This window comes from Thermobia domestica, chromosome 16, assembly GCF_964235325.1.
Source record: "Thermobia domestica chromosome 16, izTheDome1.hap1.1, whole genome shotgun sequence".
Classification (NCBI taxonomy): Eukaryota; Metazoa; Arthropoda; class Insecta; order Zygentoma; family Lepismatidae; genus Thermobia; species Thermobia domestica.
In genome coordinates, this window is record NC_137469.1 from 98,576,328 (window position 1) to 98,598,068 (window position 21,741).

The 21,741-nt window shown below is 36.8% G+C and overlaps 1 protein-coding gene across 2 annotated transcripts in view; it reads right to left on the minus strand.

Moving 5' to 3' along the window:
- LOC145673266 (pancreatic triacylglycerol lipase-like) overlaps nucleotides 1-21,741 on the minus strand; it is a 273,081-nt gene that overhangs the window by 57,675 nt on the left and 193,665 nt on the right. For both annotated transcript variants that reach the window (XM_081742803.1, XM_081742802.1), the window contains exons 3-4: nucleotides 17,101-17,255; nucleotides 7,417-7,536 (exon numbers count right to left, since the gene is read on the minus strand). In XM_081742803.1, coding sequence (XP_081598929.1) covers nucleotides 7,417-7,536; nucleotides 17,101-17,255 — 275 coding nt within the window. The remainder of the gene's footprint in view (nucleotides 1-7,416; nucleotides 7,537-17,100; nucleotides 17,256-21,741) is intronic.

Here is a 21,741-nt window from a genome sequence, read left to right on the forward strand (position 1 = left end):
GATTTCTCTGTAAATTGGGGGGGGGGGCATTCAGATGCAGAAGGCATGCATGAGGATTTTAAGACAATTGAATTCAAATTATGCCAAATATTGCATATTCATAAATAAAATGCGGGGGCGCACATGGGCTTTGGGGGGAGCCCGGGCCCCCTTGGGCTCCCAGGATCGGCGCCCTTGACACAAAGCACTACTCTCCTCCCTCTCTTTCTCAAAATGAGACAATAGATAATACTGGCCAGCTCTGTCCATTATTTAGTTGGCTTTTTAAAAAGCACTTTTTTTTTCAGTGCAGCACATACAAACACTGGCGTTTCAATAGCACGATTGTGCGTGTATGTTAAACTTCAATTCATTAATCACGACTTTTGGCATCATTATATTACTACAAGTATCTGTCTTAAAATCATTGTCAATTGCAGAGTTAAACAGAGTCATAGAACCTATTACATTACAATCGAAAGTAATACCTTTTGCTTGTGAAGTACAGGATGTCACCTTCAGTGCCGGGTTTGCGTATAAGCTAAACAAGCTATAGCTCTCTTGGGGGCCCCAAAAATTTTAAAGAAAAAGTGGCTGTAATTACACTTAGCTACTTTAATAAGACTTCACAGTATAAGTGATACAGTATCTTGTATGCGGATAGAAATCTAGTGCTACCCTTTCTTGTACTATTTGGAATTCGACAAGAAATTGAGTCTGGTAACAGTGGATGCTTAAGAAGAAGGCATGAAACGACAAGCTCGCGAAATAATAGTAAAATATAAAGGAATTACAGCCCTAAGCGGCAATAATCTTTACATCGCGAAATTATAGCTATTTTATTTCGCTGTACGTAAGTATGAAAAGTAGTTTGCAGAAGTATTTTCATAACTTTCAGAACTTGGCACTGATTTTCATAGTGATCTATAGAGTTGAGTTGATTTTGAGTTTAACGTCCCTTTCAGCAGCGAGGCTACACGAGACGGGACCTACTGATTAACGTGGAATCCGAACCACATGAGCTACCACCGGGAATCGAACCCGGGTCTCCCACGCCAAAGGTGCGTACGCTAACCGCTTAGCCACGGAAGAGCTCATATAGTGATCTATAGAGTGCAATAATGGATCACTAAAGGCAGGGGCGGATCCAGGGGGCGATCGCCCCCCAGAATTGAATATGTTTTTATTTTAAAAATAAAACCTATCCTAAGAATTTTCACCTTTGTTTTATAAACGTAAAATAAAACTTATTGACTTCGAACGACTGCCCCCCCTAAACATTCAGAATGGACCCGCCCCTGACTAAAGGAAAGAATAGGAGCACGAATCGTAGTGATTTCATCCATTCGTTCTAGGCATATGAGTCGTTCGTTTGTATATATTAACAGTATTTTATATATTGTTACGTTCAGAACTGCCCGAATTTACCTTGTGTAAGTTAGTATGGAACAGGCTGAATCCATTAGGTTATCGGCACTAGTTACTACCAGGGATTTCGGGAGGGGCTTTGCTAACTTTCGGGGGGGAACTTTGCCTGGAAATGTGAACATTCTGCAAGATATTTCATTTACTTTACTATACTAAGTGATTTCGGGGGGGGGGCTTAAGCCCCGGAAGCCACCCCCTAAATACGCCACTGGTTACTACATAGCAAGGCAAGGTACCAACATCTTTTCACGTCGCAGTAAAAAGATGCTACCTACATTTATAGGTCTTATAATAATTTTAGTGCAACAGTTAGGTTTTTAAACGATGTTTTTATGATTTTCAGCCAGAGACGTATCTAGCCAGGGGCCGGAGAGGTCTACGATCCCAGTTTTTTGAGTGACAAAAATAATTGAAGCCATTACTTACATATTTTTGAAAGTTTAGAGTAAACTCACGATATATCTATCATAATCTGGGTTTTAGTTGCCCCTTCTCCAGTTTTAACCTTCTAAGTTCGCCTCTGGTTCCAGCGAATTTGTGACGTATTACACCTTGTGTAATCTTCGAGGGTTGCATTCCATTTTTTGTTACTCCAGTAACCTGACCTGGAAAAAGCTCACACGATTAGTTGAGCTTCAGGCAGTAATTACCAACCCTGGAGGATATTTAAACTGTATTTACTTACACGGATCCCTGGAAACGTTTCAAACTTTACCCAACTGAATAGAAACAAATTGAAATGAGAAATGATGCGGTCTCCACATATTGTAGAAGCATGGCGTGGAGCGTTGATCATAGTTGGTGCAAAAAGATCGGCACGGGACTTTATTGGTACCAAATTAAACTACCGCTAATTTTAAAATTTTACAGTTTTTCTGTAATGTATTCATAACAGTAAGTTAAGTTAACGAAATATACACGAAAACGTATTTACTTAATAGATATGTATTAGGTCCGTAAATTACCATATAGCATATATTCAAACAGAAAAGGCGAAATTTTGTCGCTGAAAAAGAATGCTAGAAATAAATTGGCCCCATTATCTTCAATAGCTTAGGGCCCCATCAAACTTAAATCCGGCACTGGTCACCTTCATTATTCTACTTCTGTTGCAGGGGTGTCATTTCATACTTCGCTTGAGGGGGCAAGAACACCAACAACATAAGACTTTCACAGTTTGCACTAGTATATTAGTAGACAATCGATAAAGTATATGTATTCCTCAAAATCTTGCGGGGGGCAATTGCTCCCTCCTTTCCCCCCTTAATGACACCCCTGTTCTGTTGGGGTGGGCGGATGGATGGGCGAGGCCATCCATCGGGTGGGCGGTTGCCCACCCCCGCCCACCCTTAGCGCCGTCTCTGGTCCCTATGAAAAGAGAGTCGCTTGAAAAGAGTGATAAACGTACAGAAAGTACATTTGTGAACCAGGAGGATATCCCTGATATTGTGCAATAATTACAATAAAGGCGTAAAATGTAGCTCACGCATGGATCATTTCAGCTTATGTGCTGTGTTTTCGTACTATTCTGACATTTTCCTTTGGCAACAAAGCTTCGACAGTGTGATTCGTCCGTTATTTTAGTACTTCAGTGATTATATTCTTGTTTGTGGTCTCATATTTTGTTTCAACTAGTTCGAATTGTGTACTGTATACACTCTTCTCTATCCAAGATTCATATAGGAATTTATATAGGCCTATCCTCAAACGTTGGCAACACTGTACATCAAGACTTCAGAGTACGGTTCTACTCATAATTAAATTTTCTAGATCAGCGCTGTCCAAATGGCCGCCCGCCAAACCATTTTCTGCGGCCCACAAAGCTTTCACGATTTTTATTACTGACAATATTTTCATTTATATTTATTCATCCGTTTGATATTTCCACTCTTCTTTCGAAATAACGCACCCACTTAGCACTTCTGTACAACAAAAAGGCGCGGACATCCACGGCAACAGCTTTCCCTAAAAATGGTGAATTTGGTCGGAAAAGAGTGTCAATGTTTGATAGTACTTATTTGTGTGAAAGTGCATTTACCACCATGAAAATTGTGAAGAATCGCTTCAGAAACTGGCTTGGAAATTCTTTTCTTTTACATCTCCTGTGGCTCACAACAGGAATCCCAGGAATGTAGATATCCCAGCCCTTATCACAGATTGAATAGGTAATATTTCAAATACCTTTTTATATTTTTCTTTTGTAGCGTAATAATAATAATAATAATAATAATAATAATAATAATAATAATAATAATAATAATAATAATAATAATAATTATTATTATTATTATTATTATTATTATTATTATTATTATTATTATTATTATTATTATTATTATCATTTAACTGCGGCCCTCCACTTTACTAATAAAAACGGTTATGGCCCTCAGGCTCATTATAATTGGACACCACTGTTTTAGATGTTATAATTTATGTGTTGGGTCATTTAACAAAACTTCATTTTGTGCTCAGCAACACTGAATTACATATGATGTATTGAGCATGTCTGTGGACACAATGTTTGTTTACTATACTGTTGTGTAGATGTCATTTTGACTACTTTAATCATTTTGAAGTTCTTGCTGTGTCAGTGTATCTTTTACCTTGCTATCTTCACATGATTCTAGATCCTTCTTTCCTCTGTACCTCCTCTGTTTCTGGGTGTCGTCCCGTAAAATTTTGAATTTCTCACTTTTCTTCACTCCTCTATGACTGTGCATTGTTTGATTGGATCTATCAATCAATCAATACTATCAATATAAGATGTTCCCTTGTGAGAAACTTGGGCGTCTTGCGTTTCGCCTAGATTTTTGTGCAACCCATAACGTAAATGTTTTACAGTTCGCATGTTTCATTCTTTCTTTGTGAAACATAAATAAGTTTAGCGGCACGAGGAAAGAATTCCCTAAGAAACTGATGCCAACATTTGTTGACCTTGTTACCATGACCTGTTAAGTCTTATCTTCTATGACCTTTTAGGTCTATATAATGTTGTTGACTTGAAATTAAAGAAAAATGATAGTATGTTTCCGGAAAGTTATGTAAGAAGCTCCTTACTTATCAATATTATAGGTCTTTGAATTCAGTTGGGAGATTATAAACTTCGCAGTTGATAGTAAATGAATGACTCATCAAACATTCAGTATCAATTTTTGATTTATGTTCAATAGTGACGCTTTCTGTCGTAGAGTTTAATTCATAGAATAAAATATTAAAAAAAAAAAAAAAAAGCACGCTTATAAAATGCAGTATATTAGGCGTCGTAAAATGAAGAAATAGGACTAAAAGCATTAGGAGCAATTTAACGTTTAAGTGATGATTCTATCATCAATCGTCATCTCTAGTAGTTCGGTATTCTGTCGATAATTGAACATCAAAACAAAAACTTAGTAGAACAACACACCTTTAAAGCAAGTTCTGTCATAGAAAAAGGAAAACTTTTTAAAAAGTAGGAAAAAAAAGATGGCATTTATTCCGAAGTTAGACAGTTACGCCTGGTTTTCGACAGTTACGAAAATTTAAAAATCATCAAATTTTAGGACCGCTTTAAACAAGGTATAATAATAGGATAGGGTAGGGTAGAGTAGAGTAAAATAGGGCTGAGTAGGGTAGATCAAGTTAGCTTAGGGTTAGGGAAGTTTGAACCTATTTTGTTAAAATTTATAGTGTAATTTCTCGTCTCTGCGTAAGGATACCAACTGAAGCGTCTCTGTACACATGCAATTATGTTCAGAATACAAATGTTCGTTACTTTCCCACAATCCAAAGATTCAGTAACCTTGCGCGAAATAGTTTCCTCCGCTTCCAAACAATAGTTCCATGTTATAACCGCTCATAAAGAAAAATAAATACAAAACTGCTCTCCTTATATATTATGAAGCACACAAACATGCAAATTATAAACTGCTTCCTAGTAAATTTTCAAAATTTTGCTAGAAATGGACTACAAACTTTGGAACTTAAACCCAAAAAGACTTACGCAATAAATCACATACAAGTAGTAACAAATAAAATAATTATTTTTGATGTAATACATTCTTTGATTTCAGATAAACGTAAAAAAATCTACAAAAAAAAAAAAAAAAAAAAGAAATATCGGAGTAAATATTTTCGAATAAAATAAAATAATTCCTTTGGTTTACTAAGACTAATATTACGATCAAATTTTCACTACGTAAATATTTTTTTAAAACCTAAAATAAATTAGTCCTACCCACATATTCTATGTACGAGTACGTGTAACTTACTTGAAATTGATTTTCAATAAACGAACTTTGCATACAACAAGAGAGAGAAGTAAAATGCATCAGAGTAATACGAAATGCGATGAAATTGCTGATTCGAACAATAGTTCTGTTTAACTGTCATGGTTATTTTTCTATTATTTTATGATTGTTAGTAAACTATAATATGCTTTTAATACAAGTTATTTTCTTATTTAAACAATTTGTTATTTGCAACAGAAATTAAGAATTGTCCATCCTTTCCAACTTTTTTGACTTACGTGTTAGTAGATCCACGTATACGTTAAGTACATAAAGTAGAACTCTTCTTCTATACCCCAAATGGGTAAATAGTAGCTACAGTCACTGCACGAAGAGGGGCGGGAGATAGGATTGCCATATTACCCGATTTTAGTGGGTACAGCCCGATTTTCAAGTCTTATAATCGTCCCCCGCTTAATCATCTCTTAAGCACGAAACATCACCCTCTTTTTGGATTGGATTGGTATGAAATTTAAAATAATCGTAAACGTCCGATATTATTGTCGAATCCATACTTTTCGGAGTCTCTGAGATGAATAGTGACACTCCGAATACCATTTAACTCAAAGTTCGAACAGAAGATGTGGGAAGGCTAAAATAAATATCCGAAATTACCAAGGCTAGTGTCGAACCCAAAATTTTCGGGGTCGGGAAATGGGCTGAAATTATTTTTGGAATATTATCAACCTCAAGCCGGGCGCATATCATGCCACTTTGATTGAAGATCATATTGGCATAGAGTGTTTCAAAATGTATGGCAAAAGTAGAGTATCTTATGGATTTTATAATTACACTTCCATTGAAATGCACGTCCTAAGAATATTTTCCATAAACCCATTTTCCCCGTGCAAAGAACGGGCATTTCAGCTAGCAAAAATAATAGTAATAATATGTGTTTTACTGGTTTATGAAGACATAAAATAGAAAAAAAAGAAAAACAATTTCTATACAACATCAATAACTATGGTAATGAAAACCAGACTAGAGAAAAAGTATTACAAGCTAATATCACGTTGTCTTAAAAAAAAAAAAAAAAGTATTGAGATTCTGGAAGTCAAAATTGTGAGTACATTTATTGTTATTCGCAAAGAACATAACGAAGCCACATATGCACCGTTTTGTGCAACGATCTTCTGACATTTTTGCAACAAAAAACATACTCCTGTCGCTATAGACCTTCTGTGGTTTCTGGTCGAAAAATTGTGACACGTGCTTTTCAAAGGGTTCTTTTGAAACTAACTTAACACCATTTAGGGATTTTAGAGAGACAGAAACAAATGATATTTTGACGGTACCAAACGCAGCATTTAGAAGGAAAATCCATAGATTCCGGCTACAGGCGGCTTGTTTGACAGTACATAACCATGATTGTCTGCGTCCCGCACATGCCGATGGAGGTCAAACATAACTTTTGGCTATTTACGGTTGTACAGGTTGGTCCTGGTTAAGTAACAAACCTGTACGTAGCCTGGTACCGAAAATATTGTGTGTGATACACAGTATTTATCTACAATATCTGATAGGCGGAACTATAGAAGAAAATTAAAAGAAGATATTTATATATATAGGGTGTGGGATTATTTTACTAGGTGAATTCATATTAGAGAAATCTAGAAGTAACCAAGTACAAGAAAATGTCATAATATAAATTATAATAAAATAAATAATTTTATTGCTCTTCACAAAATATAAAGTTGTTAACACATGAAAATTGATTGACTTGGACAGAATATATGCCACTTACCTTTACCCAGTTGGCAAGAGGTGTATCAATGAATCCATGAATTATAAATTTTGTTTTCTTTTTAGGATCGAAATGTGACGCTTTAATTGTCTTGTCATTTCGAACTTTTAAAACTTGACCCTGTAAGCATGAAAGTACGATAAATCACTTACGGTTTTACTAAGAATGCAATTAAATTACATATTTAAAGTGCTAAGAACAGCATTAGCTAATTACAGCAACATACAAGTTAACATAATGCATTTGTGCTCAATGCCATTATAGAATGAAATGTCGTACATAAGGAAAATACTAAAATGCCATAACGTAAAAACAGAATGGTGTTAAGTAAGATAAAATAAAAGACACTAAAATTCCTTTGATTAATACATTAAATTTGTCTAATATTCAAATACCGTATAAACTATGTATTTATATATATGTTCGTGACTACAAATTGTTGCTTACAATACTCTAAATGTCTAAAACATTATAAATAATAATAAAAGTTTAACATAGCCCTAATATCTATGTTATATTTGTCTATTATTGAAATTATTAAGTACTATACTGATAAGAGTGCCTTGTGTCATTTGCACACAATACAATTGAGGTGGATCGCTTGGATGCCAAGTGGTCTAATTTCAAAATCGAAGGGGCTGCGGAGACTCAGTGGTAGAACGTTCACATCTGGTGCATGTAGTCCTTGGTTCGATCCCGGCTTGCTCCAAATGAACTTTGTGGTGGACAAACTCCGTGTGTGGGGGTTTTCTCGGGGTTCTCCTGTTTCATCCCACTTTCTTCATCCACCATATCCTTTATTTGTCATCATCACCGTCTCCTCTAGCGTAACTGGCATAAGTGTGGGACGTAAGTTTTGAAGATTTCATTTCAAAATTGAAAGTTTCCAAGAGTGAAATTTGAAGTTCATAATCTCATGAACAATTCATATTTCTATTATGCTGGCAACTAAAACCATAAGTATGTAGTTTATGGTTTTATAGTTTACTGATTACAAAAAATAAATAAATAAATACTCATCTATAAACGTAAATAAAAGCATTGGCCCCTTTTTTCATTTTTGAAATTAGGTCACTTGATAAAGAAGAGGTCCATTTGCTTTCCTTACTCCAAGAGTTGGTATTCTTAATTATGTTATTGTCTAAAAAGAGTTGTTGAGTTGAGTTTAACGTCCCGTTCAGCAGCGAGGCTATATGAGACTTGGACCTACTGATTAACGTGGAATCCGAACCACATGAGCTCCCGCCGGAAATCGAACCCGGGCCTCCCACGCCAACAGCGTGTCTAAAAAGGGGCTGAGTATTCTTTTTGTTCTCTTCTTCTCTTGTTCTCCTTGAGTAACAATAATAATAATAATAAAATAATAATAGTAATTATAATTTGAAAGGATTGTTCGATTAAAATATGGACATACTTAGCAATACTAAAAATACGTAATTGACGGGGCAGCCAAGAGATAGTAACAGTATTTGGTATAGTGATTTTAATAGATAGCAACATGGACAGTAGTTGGTCAGTCTGAGATACGCGTCCACTTAGTACAGAGGAAGTTGATGCAGAATACTGGTTTGTTGTGGATACAACCAAATGAGTAGCCTACATGATGTGATTCAGTTTCTGTGCACCGTGCTCGTGGAATTTCTCGGGGTTCTCCCATTTCCTCCCCCTTTCTTCATACCACCATTTCATTCATTTCTCATAATCATCGTCTCCTTTAGCCTAACCGGCATAACCGTGGGACATAAAACTTAAAGGTTTCATTTCATTTTCAGTTTCTGTGCAAGTAAGGTGATTAGATAACATGAAGTCTTTAACCTCTGTAAAGTTCCCTCGTGGCTATATGGGTAGCGTACGAGCCTGTGGCACGGGAGGTCCGGGTTCGATTTTCGGTGAAAGTTCATGGAGTTCGGTTCCCCCGTAAGCTGTAGGTCTATGTCTCATGGAGTCTCGGTGCTGAAAAGTATGCTAAACTCCAAATCAACCAATGAAAGTTGGACTGCTGTAATATATCAGGGAAAGATTACCGCTTTGGACAATAGCTGCATTATCTTATATGAACTGTTAACTTTCCCGTTGGATTCATTCGCAACATCTTTAACAGGAAATGGAATATAGAAAATAGTATCCCGGCACCTCAGTGACCAACAATAAAATCGTATCGGGAATATGCCTAGGACATTCTTTCAATACCATAGTGACTGGTAATGAAACCTGGAGTCATCGTTTCGAATCGGCAATGAAGAGGTTTAGTTAGAAATAGAGACATTCTGCATCCTCAACACCAAAGAAGGCAAAAACCACCTACTTCGATTAGCAAGGTTATGTATATACAAAGTGTTTTGCAATGTCAATGTACTTTTGCTGTTAGAGTGGCTGTCGCTTGGTGCCACGATGAACGTTCAAATTATTGTGACACTTCACACAAACTCCAAAGGGCCAACAAGAACAAATTGTCGGGAGAGGAGTGTTTATAGTCTAGACATTGCCAAATCGAACCCGGATCTCCCGAGACTCACACACATTGCCAAAAGAACAATGACGATTCCTCGCAAAAATCTTTCGGTTCATTCGCCTTAGATCCCTCTCTCGTTGCGACCATCATATACGTTGAAGAAGTCCCTGAAGGACGTGCGTTTTACTTTCCGATCTAGCAATTCATGATGTTATTTAATTTTTTTTTTAACCAGGAACCAGCGTCCTCTGCGGAGAATATAGAGAAACTTAATCAGCTTTGATAAAGTTCCTTGAACTGTGAGGGTGCTTATCTGTAGACTCTCTCAAACAGTCATTAATATGTTGTATTTGTGATGCAGTATAAAACATACGGGTCGTCATTGTCTTAAAATATAGATACTAGTGTATGTTTTAATTGAACAATACCTATTTCAAATGCTTCTAACAGAAATCAGAAAGGTGCAACACTTCATTAAATTGCAAATTATATACACTCTTCTTGTTCGAAAACCCTGGCCACCCAATTCTCTTTAAAAGACTGTATTTTTCTCAGCTGTAGCACAACAACTTTAATTTTGTCTCATAATACATATTTCAAACAAGTGAAGAGAATTCAAATATGTTTGATTTATTACAACTTATTGATAAGAAGATGTTTTTAAATAGTTTGGTCAGGACTTTTTTTTTGGTCAAGACTATATTAATTATACGTTTTTATTATTTATATTTTTGGATGAATATTTTTTCCCTATACTTTACTATCAGAATCCAGAATTTGGCAATAGAAGAAAGCAGATGAAGAAATTGATTTCGTAAGAAGTTTCGATAAGTGATGGGTCTGTTCATTCATTGTCTAGTTCAGCGTTTCTCAAACTACGGTACGCGAATTTCAAGTTTGTCTCGATGTCTGCCCTTGTTGTCCTCTTGGATTGAACATTAGTATAAAAAAACAGAAAAAATAAAATTCCTGTGAGCATTATAGTTGAGAATCTGATAATAAGTGTAAGGCGCTCAAGATGGTTTAGTGTTAGAATACACGCCTCTGGTATAAGAGGTCCTAGGCCAGTTCAACACAGGTTCCTTCATGTTGAAACAACATGCTAAACTGGTAATCATGCTGAGACCTGTTAAAGTTGAATTCTATAATATTCTATTTTAAGTGTATATATATATATATACTTAGAGTACGATGTTAATATAATTAAATTTTAACACAGGTTTTAGCATTAGTACTACTTTAGCATGCCCCTGTATATCATTATTAATTACTGTTTTCATTTCTCCCGTTATTACTGTCTCGATTTGTCGCCGTGAACTACGATTTGTTTACATTTAACTTACAAACCAGTTTCTTGACATGGTGTCATAGCAATGGCATTGACCTTTACACTGGCTATCTATTCTAAGAACCATAAATTTACAATCAACTTCACTTACTATTATATAAAATATTTATACACATACTGCTTAAAATCAAATCAAATTTAAAAATACAGTGGGTATATATAGGTATAGACATGTTTTTGTTCGGAATCAGGTGGAACATCTACTCAACCGTTAAAATGAATTCTGGAACATCGTTCCGAACTGCACAAAGTAAATTCCTTTTTACAATAGCGTAGAGCTTTTAAAACAATGTAGCTTTTTTTTTCATATTTTTATTTTGTAATCATTCGTATCGCAAAGGACTTGACACAAGAACGGCAATAAGTTCATAGGATCATACAAGAAGGTTTTAAGCGAACAAAATTAACTTCCTAAAAGCGTGCGTTTGAAACGGCGTCCCAACATGCTCCGCAACTATTGCTTCTCCAATTCTACGAAACAGATCGTAAATTAGATTCATTTTTGCTCAAAATCAGATTTTTTTTTCAGTTCAGGAACTATTGGATATAATATTCTACAAGTCGTAAAATTAAATTATCGGATATTCTAACCTATGGGACAACACTTATTTATTATATTGAACACAACAGCTAAATATCTACTGATAGTGTTCAAAAGCATATATACATGGTTATAATACATAAATATTCCTTCCATATGCTAGATCAATTGTTCAAAGTATTGTTTTACGTACGCATCAAATATGTCTACTGTAAAATTTCTTTTTTATATGGTATTATATAAAGTGCATATTCTTCTTAGGCGATATCCCTAATACACTCCTACACTGTGGTGGTTCGTGAAATGTAAGTAACCATGAGTGTATTTTCCTCTTTGGAACGTAATAGAAGATTTCGATAACAATGTCTGTGAACCTCATCGCTGCATATATCTTTATTCATAAAACAGAAAGAAAATTACTGCGCATGAGAACCAGAAGAACGTACCTCCAAAAAAACAGTTTTCGTTTTTTTTATGTTTGGACATAATTTTGAAAGCCCCACTTCGTGTAAATGAAACGGGACCCCATCTATTCTCCTTGTCGATCATCTGTTGTAATGTAGCTCAATTACCCTTTTATTAAAAACACAACTTTCTAAGAAAATACCGTAACATTTTTATCCTCTCGTTTGTAAACCTACGAAAACGCCGTTTCAATAGAATACAACACACATTCTAGTAAAAATCATCATATTTTCCGTTTCTAGGATTTATTCTTATATCTTTATATACTAAATAAATAATTATTTACATATTAAATTACAAATTGACTCTTATTACTGTATACATGTTTGTGAACTACGCAACTGCAGCGGCCATCCAATGTCGTGAAGACAATTGGAGAGCTATTTGAAAAAAGAGCGAACTCCGGTCTAAAAATCCAGCATTAACAGTGAGAGAAGTCAATGTGCTGACCACACACCATTCTAAAGGCATGAGTACCAACAATTTGACTGATAAGCCCTAACTCTTAAAGGCTGTTTCACCAAGAGTTTAGTTTTTAAGTACATTCTTTCTGTTACGCATGAAGTTAAAAAAAGAAAGAAATCAGTTTTTTTTTTAAAGTTATTTGATGAACAGATTCATCCCGTAGTCCTCCATTTGACCATCACTGATCTATAGAATCGGACGCATAAAATTCTATTAGTGTTTGAAATGAGCATATTATTCGGACAAAAAGTAGTTGTGAATGTTGAAACCAGCCTACCCTTACATAGACTTGGCAGTGAAATTAGCACCTGAATATACAGATGGTGATCAGAAAAATGGAAACACCTGTAGTTGGCAACACGTCAGATGTATGAGTTGGCAGTGGTGTCGTGGCGCCCGTACCGCCGGACCGCTGGTGGTGGTGTGTTAGGTCGGTCTCCATACTACTCCATACTACGTCAGGCGCAGTGGAACAGCAGTCTCCAGTGGCTGCAGCAGACGGAGGTAGTGTAAAATGGGAGACCTCTCAGATTTTCAAAGAGGGCAAATTGTTGGTGCGCGGTTATGTGGAGTGGGTGTGACGGCAGTGGCTACTGTGTTAGGTGTGTCGCGTGGGACAGTGTCGAAGGTGATGACGGCCTACCCAACACACGGGAAAACCACATCGGGGAAGCGTAACAGTGGGCGGAAGAAAATCATGAATGACAGGTCACGCCGCGTATTAAAGCGCATTGTCACGCAGAACCGTCGTGCCACTGCGGAGCAAGTGACGGAGGAACTCAATCAGCACCTCTCCCATCCTGTTTCGACAATCACAGTCCGCCGCTAATTACATGACATGAACTTACGAGGTCGTGTTGCACGGGCCAAACCGCTCATCAGGGACCATAACGCTTTCGCACGCCGCAAATGGTGCCGCGACCATGCAATTTGGACCGTTGAGGACTGGAAACGTGTGATATGGTCGGATGAGTCATCCTTCACCCTAGTCCCAAGTTAGGCCATTTGTGTGGAGAACGCTCAAAGAAGCTTATGATCTGCAGTGTCTCCGCCCAACTGTGAAACATGGCGGCGGCTCGGTGATGCTGTGGTGGGTCATGTGGTCACACTTAGCGGACGAATCACTGTCAACGATTATGTCGTAATTTTAGGAAACCACTTGCATCCTATGGTCCGGATGTTGTTCCCGGACAATGACGCCACCTTCCAGGATGATAATGCACCCATTCACACAGCTGGCGTTGTTGCAGCGTGGTTTGAGGAACATCGGGATGAAGTTCAACACTTCCCCTGGCCCGAACAATCCCCAGATCTCAACATAATTGAACATCTGTCGTCCGTCTTGGAAACACGACTTCGGCGACGATTTCCACCTCTATCCTCTCTCACAGAACTGGCCGATGCCCTGCATGAGGAATGGTGTAAAATTCCACTTGCTACCATTCACGACCTCTATGCCTCCATCCCACGTCGCATCAAGGCTGTTCTGAAGGCGAAGGTTGCCCGACACCATATTAATCTGGTAAGTTGCAATTTCGTTCAGGTGTTTCCATTTTTCTGATCACCATCTGTATCTGCTATACACCAATTTACTACAGAAGGAGGAGCAAGGAAGAATTAGTTTGTTAAGTAAAGGTGATACTAGTAAATATTCCTTTTCCTTGGTATTATTGTTTCGTGGCTTGATGCTTAGCATTTTTACTTTAGATGTGGAAGGTTCAAGTTTAATTCCTAGTGGGAGCTCATATGAATCGAACCATGTACTAGACTGCATGATCCTGTTTTACGTATATAATTTCAATGCTAACAATAGGTTTTAAGCTTCACACAGAAAAAGAGAAGATACATCACCGATTGCACTCCACCACATCAGTATATACAGTTTGGCCCAAAAGTATGTATACAGTCCCGTACTGATCGCAATGCTAACAATAGGTTTTAAGCTTCACACAGAAAAAGAGAAGATTACATCACCGATTGCACTCCACCACATCAATATGTACAGGGTGACCTAAAAGTAGGTATGCAGTCCCATACTGATCAGCTCACTGTATTTTATATCATTTCTTATTGTTATCAAACAGATAGACCTACTTTCTTTATTATTTGTTCTTAACGTCTTTTTATTTATAGCTTAAGCCCGGAACAGTCGAAACGAATAAATCCATAAACTAGAATGTTATACTTGATCAATGTACGGGTGTATGCCTATTTTTGGGCCACCCTATATAGGAGGGATGGCAAATCGATAAGAAGTAGCCCACGGTTGTCTATATCGATCATTTTTATTGTTTTATGATACGCTCTAGTGGGCTAGTGAATAGATAAATAGAGTGCCAGGGATTTCTGAAATAGAAAGTAGCCCTCAAATCTTAAAAGGTTGGTCACCCTGGTAAATCGAAATACGTTGCATTACACGATCTCGAACATCATGGGCTTACGCGCTAACGCGATTCTTTCTATTACATATAATTTACGAATTGGAAATAGGATTATTTAATTCAAATGTTTAAAAATAGCGAAATAGGATCGTAAATAGAACATATTCACGTGTATATATGGAAATAGTACATAAGTCAAGTCTGGTACTGATCTGTGATATGATGATATGAACTACAATTGAACAATAGAAGAACAGTTGATCAGTGATAGAGGGTTCACCTCTAGTGTTAAGGGTCCCTGGTGCAAGCTTGTAGTGAACAAGGTTATGGACATGTTCTATTTTCTATCAAGATTCTCCCATTTCCTTCCACATTCTCATTACATAATTCCTTTTACTAACAATTTACTTTCATCAATCACCCGTCTCCTTCCTTTAGCCCAGAGCACATAATTGTAGCAAATAAAACTGAAAGATTTAAATCTTATTTGTACTTGAAGAAATACTTTTATATATGTTACAAAGGATTTTCTGTATTGTTTAGTTTACAAAAATGAAATTTTTATTTTCATTTTTATACTTACTTTCTCAATATTTGTGATGAACACATTAAATTAAAATTTATTTTTAATAATAATAAAATAATGTGTCATCAGCTTTTAGAATAATAGAAAGAAATTACCTACAGCCACCAAATTTTGTACACATAGATCTTCACCAGATCTAATTCCGTACGAAGCTGCACCGTTTTTTTAAATTTTCGTCTGGGGGTGTGAAAATGTATGCACGTTGTTACCTGTTTCTAAGAACACCTTACTTGTATGCAACCAGCATTGCATATTGGTTATGTCAGGTTACATAACAACACAGGATAAATATATAGGCAATGGAATAAGAACATTCCTCTCTTTTAATCTAGCTTTTGAATTTACTCCGGACAATGATGGGTGCTTACGTCTACTTGTAAATAAACCTTGAGCAAGGTTTTAAGTAGTGCGAATGTTTCCTGGAACCAACTGACTCAAATGTGCAAGGTATTCCTTACTATATCATTCTAAAAGAGCCGCGATATCACAAAAAATGAGCGGTTGGTAAGCACCACTATCGGTCTAAGATAAGTCAGTATATATATATATATATATATATATATATATATATATATATATATATATATATATATATATATATATATATATATATATATATATATATATATATATAAATTGTTCTAAAAATGGCGCCCACAGACTACAAAGCACTATTCTACAAGTCAAAATAAAGCGAAACATATATATATATACCCTATATATATAATTATGTACCTTTTCGGTTCTCATCTGGAGACATGAATTACACTACGTGGCAACGTTACAGATAAAGAACCATAGAATAGATCTACCAATTCATCAAATTATTACATCGATTCTTTCCGGAAGGAAGTTAAAGTCGGTACATGTTGACACTAGCACCATCTATTAGACTGACAATTGATGTAACTGCTTCAGGGATTCCTAGAGCAGTGATAATAGTTTTAAGTTAGTTTACGACGTTGCCACATAGTGAAATTTTTGATTGTCCATAACAGTTCAAGGAGACCTCAGAGGATATACCATTATATAGCATTTTCGCTTTATTTCGACCTGTCGATATATAATTACAAGACAAAAATATTCCTCATCCGTACTAAATTATGAACTTATGGACACTATATGGGGGCGCGGTGGCTCAGTGGTAAAGCGTTCACCTCAGGTGCTTGGGGTCCCTGGTTCGTTCGCAGCTCACGCAGTGTGAACTTTGTGGTGAACAAACACCACGCTCGTGGGCTTTCTCGGGGTTGTCCCGTTTCCTCCCACTTTCTTCATTCCACCATTTCATTCATTTCTCATCATCACGGTCTCCTTTAGCCTAACCGGAATAGCCGTGAGATGTAAAAGTAAAGATTTCATTTCATTTTCATTTTTTACGGACATTGTCTCCGTTTTCGTGAACCTCTAATATCATATAAAGAATGAATTGAGAACATACAAATTTACCTCGTTTTCGTTATGTCGTGTGTGTAGGACAAATCGGGTGTTGATGACAGTTCTATCTAATGGGAAGACATTGAAGGGGCGGTAGATGAGATGATACCAATCCTTGGTGATGGACAAACAGCCAAGCTCGTCGTAGCATCTCGTCTCGTTCTCAGCTGCAAAAGAAAGACAAAAAAGTGGATTAATATCAAGTATAATCTAATACGGGATGCACTGGCGTCTCTGGCATGTAAAATTTGGGGGGGACATCGAAGAAAGTGATTAAAATGGTACTTCCTATTCCAACCTCTTTATTATCTTCGATTCCATTTGTTACCTTTCTGCTTACCTTCACGGATCTCCTAAGGTATATCAAGAACTCTGATATAATCGTTCCACAGCCTGAATAATATATTCCAAATAAATATAAATTTATTTATTTATTAATTTGTTATTCTGTCGTTAGTAAATAAATTAAATTAGAATGAAATATTGAATATTTTGTACTTCAAAATATTGGGGGGACGCGACCCCCTCGTCTCCTCGCCAGAGACGCCTATGCGGGGATGGTAGACCTACAATTTTCAGTTGCGCCAGGCGTTATATTTGAATACAATCTTGAGTACGTTTCTCGATTCACTTTCACTCACAACTACAACAATAACAAAACTATAAATTTACAATACACTTAGGTAAAGAGCATAATGCTATTTTATCCATGGTATGTTAATTAACTGTAGTCAGAAAAGTAAAGAGTTTATTTTGTACTAAAAGTTCAAGAAAATTTTAATCAACATCTGTGTCCAGCGTATGTCAGTGGAATGAAATGTGATGGAATGCGTGATGAAGCTACGAGGGAATGTGTATAGTTGTAGGTGGAAAGATAGATTTAAGTTCATACTTTTAAAAAAAAATCATGGATAATAGGCCTTAAACAATTGGTTGAGGTGGGAAGGAGGAAATTATGTCCTCTTAATGAAAGTTGTAGGTCAAAAATTATTTTTGTTCAAGTTTGGCTATATATCTTTTATTGGGTTGAATGATTAGATGCTTTATAGTAGTGGTACCCAACCTTATTTATCTGGCACCCCTTTCATAGATCCTGCAAACTTCACGCCTCTTTCATGGATTCTGAAAACTTGATGCCTCCTTCGTGGATGCGGTATACTTCACACACCACTCCATGTAGCTCATTTGTCTGACCCTTTTTGTGATTTCAAATGTATTGAATTCTCAAATGTTTAATAATAGTAATAATAATCACAAATTCATAGTTTCTCAAGAAACCTTGTGCATACCACTGCAGTGCAGTATAATAATTTACCAACTTGGTTCTTAATGGAAACACAGTTCCTACTCAATAGTTATTTTGTGTTTGAATGGTATTTAATTTTATGCCATTTTGTTACAACGTTTGTAATGTTTGTAATTACTAATGTAGTTTATTTTTGTCGGTAGCTTGCACCCCCCGGGCTGGGAACCATTGCCTTTGAGTGAATAATTAAGATTTGTTTTGGTATGGAGTTAAGTAGTGTTTTCATCATGCCTGTTAAACATCTTCGTAGTCAGAATCGCTCTGTTCTGGATACGTGTACATCAGCGATGTTTTTGAGTAACTATAGGTTATGTCATGTAAATATTGGACTATGGCCATTTTGTAAATGTAGACTTTTCCCCTTGATATCAAGAGCAAAGTTAGGGCATATCAGGGGCGGATCCAGGAGGCGATCGGGGCAATTGCCCCCTTCCAAAAAAGAAGAGGAAAATTTCTTGTGTTATATATATATAAATACTATCCATCCCAGAGTTTAGAGCCCTTAAAAGTAGCATTATGACAACCCACCGCCCCCCCAGAAGTCGGTCCTGGATCCGCCCCTGGGGCATATGTTGTTTAAGGCAAGGATGATCCGTATTGACTTTTTCTTTACAACCTATAGAGTACGCCGAGATATTTAGCGGTGATCGACGCTTTGATGTTTTCGTTATGGTTTTTCACCTTCTTGCATGTGTCACTGATAGAATCGCTTCTTCTTTTTAGTGATATAAATATTATGATTTTTTTCTACCTGGATTTAATTAGAGTTTCCACTTGATGCACCAACTGGAAAACTATTCTATTTGTTTTCTAAGTCTGGTTAAGGTAAGATTGTAAGCTTGGCGGATGTCCAGCAGGCTGTGTCATCGGAAAGCAATCCTAATTGAAAAGTTAGGAGTTACTGGAGTATCGTTAACGTAGAGCCAGTACAGGTCCGTAGCCAGCCCCAAAATTTAGAGGGGGCCCGGTCGATGTTTGGGGGCTGGGTGATCCAACCACATTATAGTTCATCACCATATTATAGTTCACTTGTAAGCCTACCGTGAAAATTTTAGGAGGGGCCAGTAAAAATTTAGGGGGCCCGGCCCACCTAGACTCCCCTGGATACTGGCCTGAACCAGTATATTATTAAATTAGCAATAGTGTGATACTTCTCTGTTAATATTGTATTTATAATATTAGAAGTATGGTCATTTATGCTTATTCTGGTAGTACTGCTGTAATGAAGCTGTAAATCTTTGCAGAAAAGTCCATCATGCCAGACGGAGTCGAGGGCTTCCATTAGATCCGTGAATGATGCTCTGTTATTTAGTCTTTTAGCAAAAACTTTCGAATATCGTGGTACATACGAACAAACTTATCTATGGTGGAATGCTGGGGTCTTAAAGCCTGCCTGTTGCGGCTTATATGTTTAAAGTTTAAAGTTGTTGTGGTGTTGATGGACCATTATTTTTTCCATGAACCTGGAAAATATGTGGTTTAGTGTTATAGGTTTTAAGCTTTTGAGATTTTTTTTTAAATTTACGAACTTTGGTTAATAAGATAGTAATAGAAGTTTCCCATGCAGTTGTTATGTACCCAATATACAGACCAGCTGTAAATAGCTCAGCGAGCTTGATATAGAGTATTGGTGAAGCACTTTCAGATATTGGGTCATATTGTTCGGTCCTGGAGCTGAATTATTCCTGCTTTCTATTCCTTCTTCCACTTCAATTGACCTGAATAGTTCTAGTAGATTATTGATTTCTTTTGGAAATTGATCCATAAGTTTACTTGCCGTTTCATTCTTACTGTAATACATGAACTACTACTGTTAGCAGGGTTACCCACAGGTTGCAATTTGGGACTGAGCATTTTGTGGGGGAGGGGAGACAATTTTTCATTGAAAATGACCCAATCGAACTTTAATCATACTGTAATGATTTTTTCAAAGTGAAAATTTCCAAATAGAATAAAATTTAATCTTTAAAGCAAACCATCTTGATCTTGTCACAACCAACCCTTGTCTTCTCTAGTACATTTTAGAGGGTCTAGGTCAAAACCTCCACAGCCAAAACCCCCCATACTCAAGAAATGTCAAAACGCCCACACGATCGGTCATAACTCCCACACAAATGGACAAATCTCCCAAACACACGAACGGTAAAAACCTTCACAGCCAAAACCCCCACACTCAAGAAATGTCAAAACGCTCACACAATCGGTCATAACTCCCACACAAATGGACAAAACAGCCACATATAGCAACTGTCATAATCCCCACACAAATGGAGAGAACTCCCACACAAATGGTCAAAACTCCCACATGCAGAAATTGTGACAACTGCCACACAAATGGACAAAACCCCCACACAATCGGACAAATCCCCCACACTCTGAAATGCTCGTGATTGCACGTCTTTGTTGCGGCTCTTTATGACGCCCACTTTAGTGTTTCTGTCATTAGAAAACAGTGCAAGAAGAATAGTTGCAACATCAGTTTATGTGGAATAAAAAATGTTATTAAAAAGTACAAGGGCAAGACATGCAACCAGTGACCAGTGACCAGTTGTCCATTTGTGTGGCAGTTGTGACAATTTCTGCATGTGGGAGTTTTGCCCATTTGTGTGGGGGTTTTGTCCATTTATGTGGGGATTGTGACCGTTCCTATGTGTGGGAGTTTTGTCCATTTGTGTGGGAGTTATGAGCGTTGGAGGTTATGACCGATTACCAGTGTGGGGGTTTTGGCTGTGGGAGTTATGACCGTTCGTGCATTTGGGAGATTTGTCCGTTTGTGTGGGAGTTATGACCGTTTGTGTGGGCGTTTTGACATTTCTTGAGTGTGGGCGTTTTGACATTTCTTGAGTGTGGGAGTTTTGGCTGTGGGAGTTTTGATCTGTTCGCATTTTACAGGAGAAATTGGGACGGGTTGCGCCCAAGCACTTGGAAATAATGAGCACCGCTGACTGTTAGGTTAAATTTTATGATGCTCAGAAATCTTGAATGAAATATAATCATGCCGAATTACCGCAGTTATGTATAATTCGCACCTTTATACCAACATTTTAAGATAAAAATAAGAACGCACATTATATACGGGTTGTACTAAGTCTATATCTGTATAGTATAAATCTTGTTAATTCTAATATTGTGTGTTTATGCGTTAAAAATTATTCATGAAAACAATAATGACATTCTTATGTTACAAATTACTTATAATACCATGCAATACGACAATCGGATTTGTTAAGCTTAATCTTTTGAAACGAAAGAAATTATTGTCGGTTAAATATAAAGAAATGAATAACGGCCTAAGCACTGCATTATAGATGGCGCTGACTATTAAATAACCTTGACTGAACAGCGTG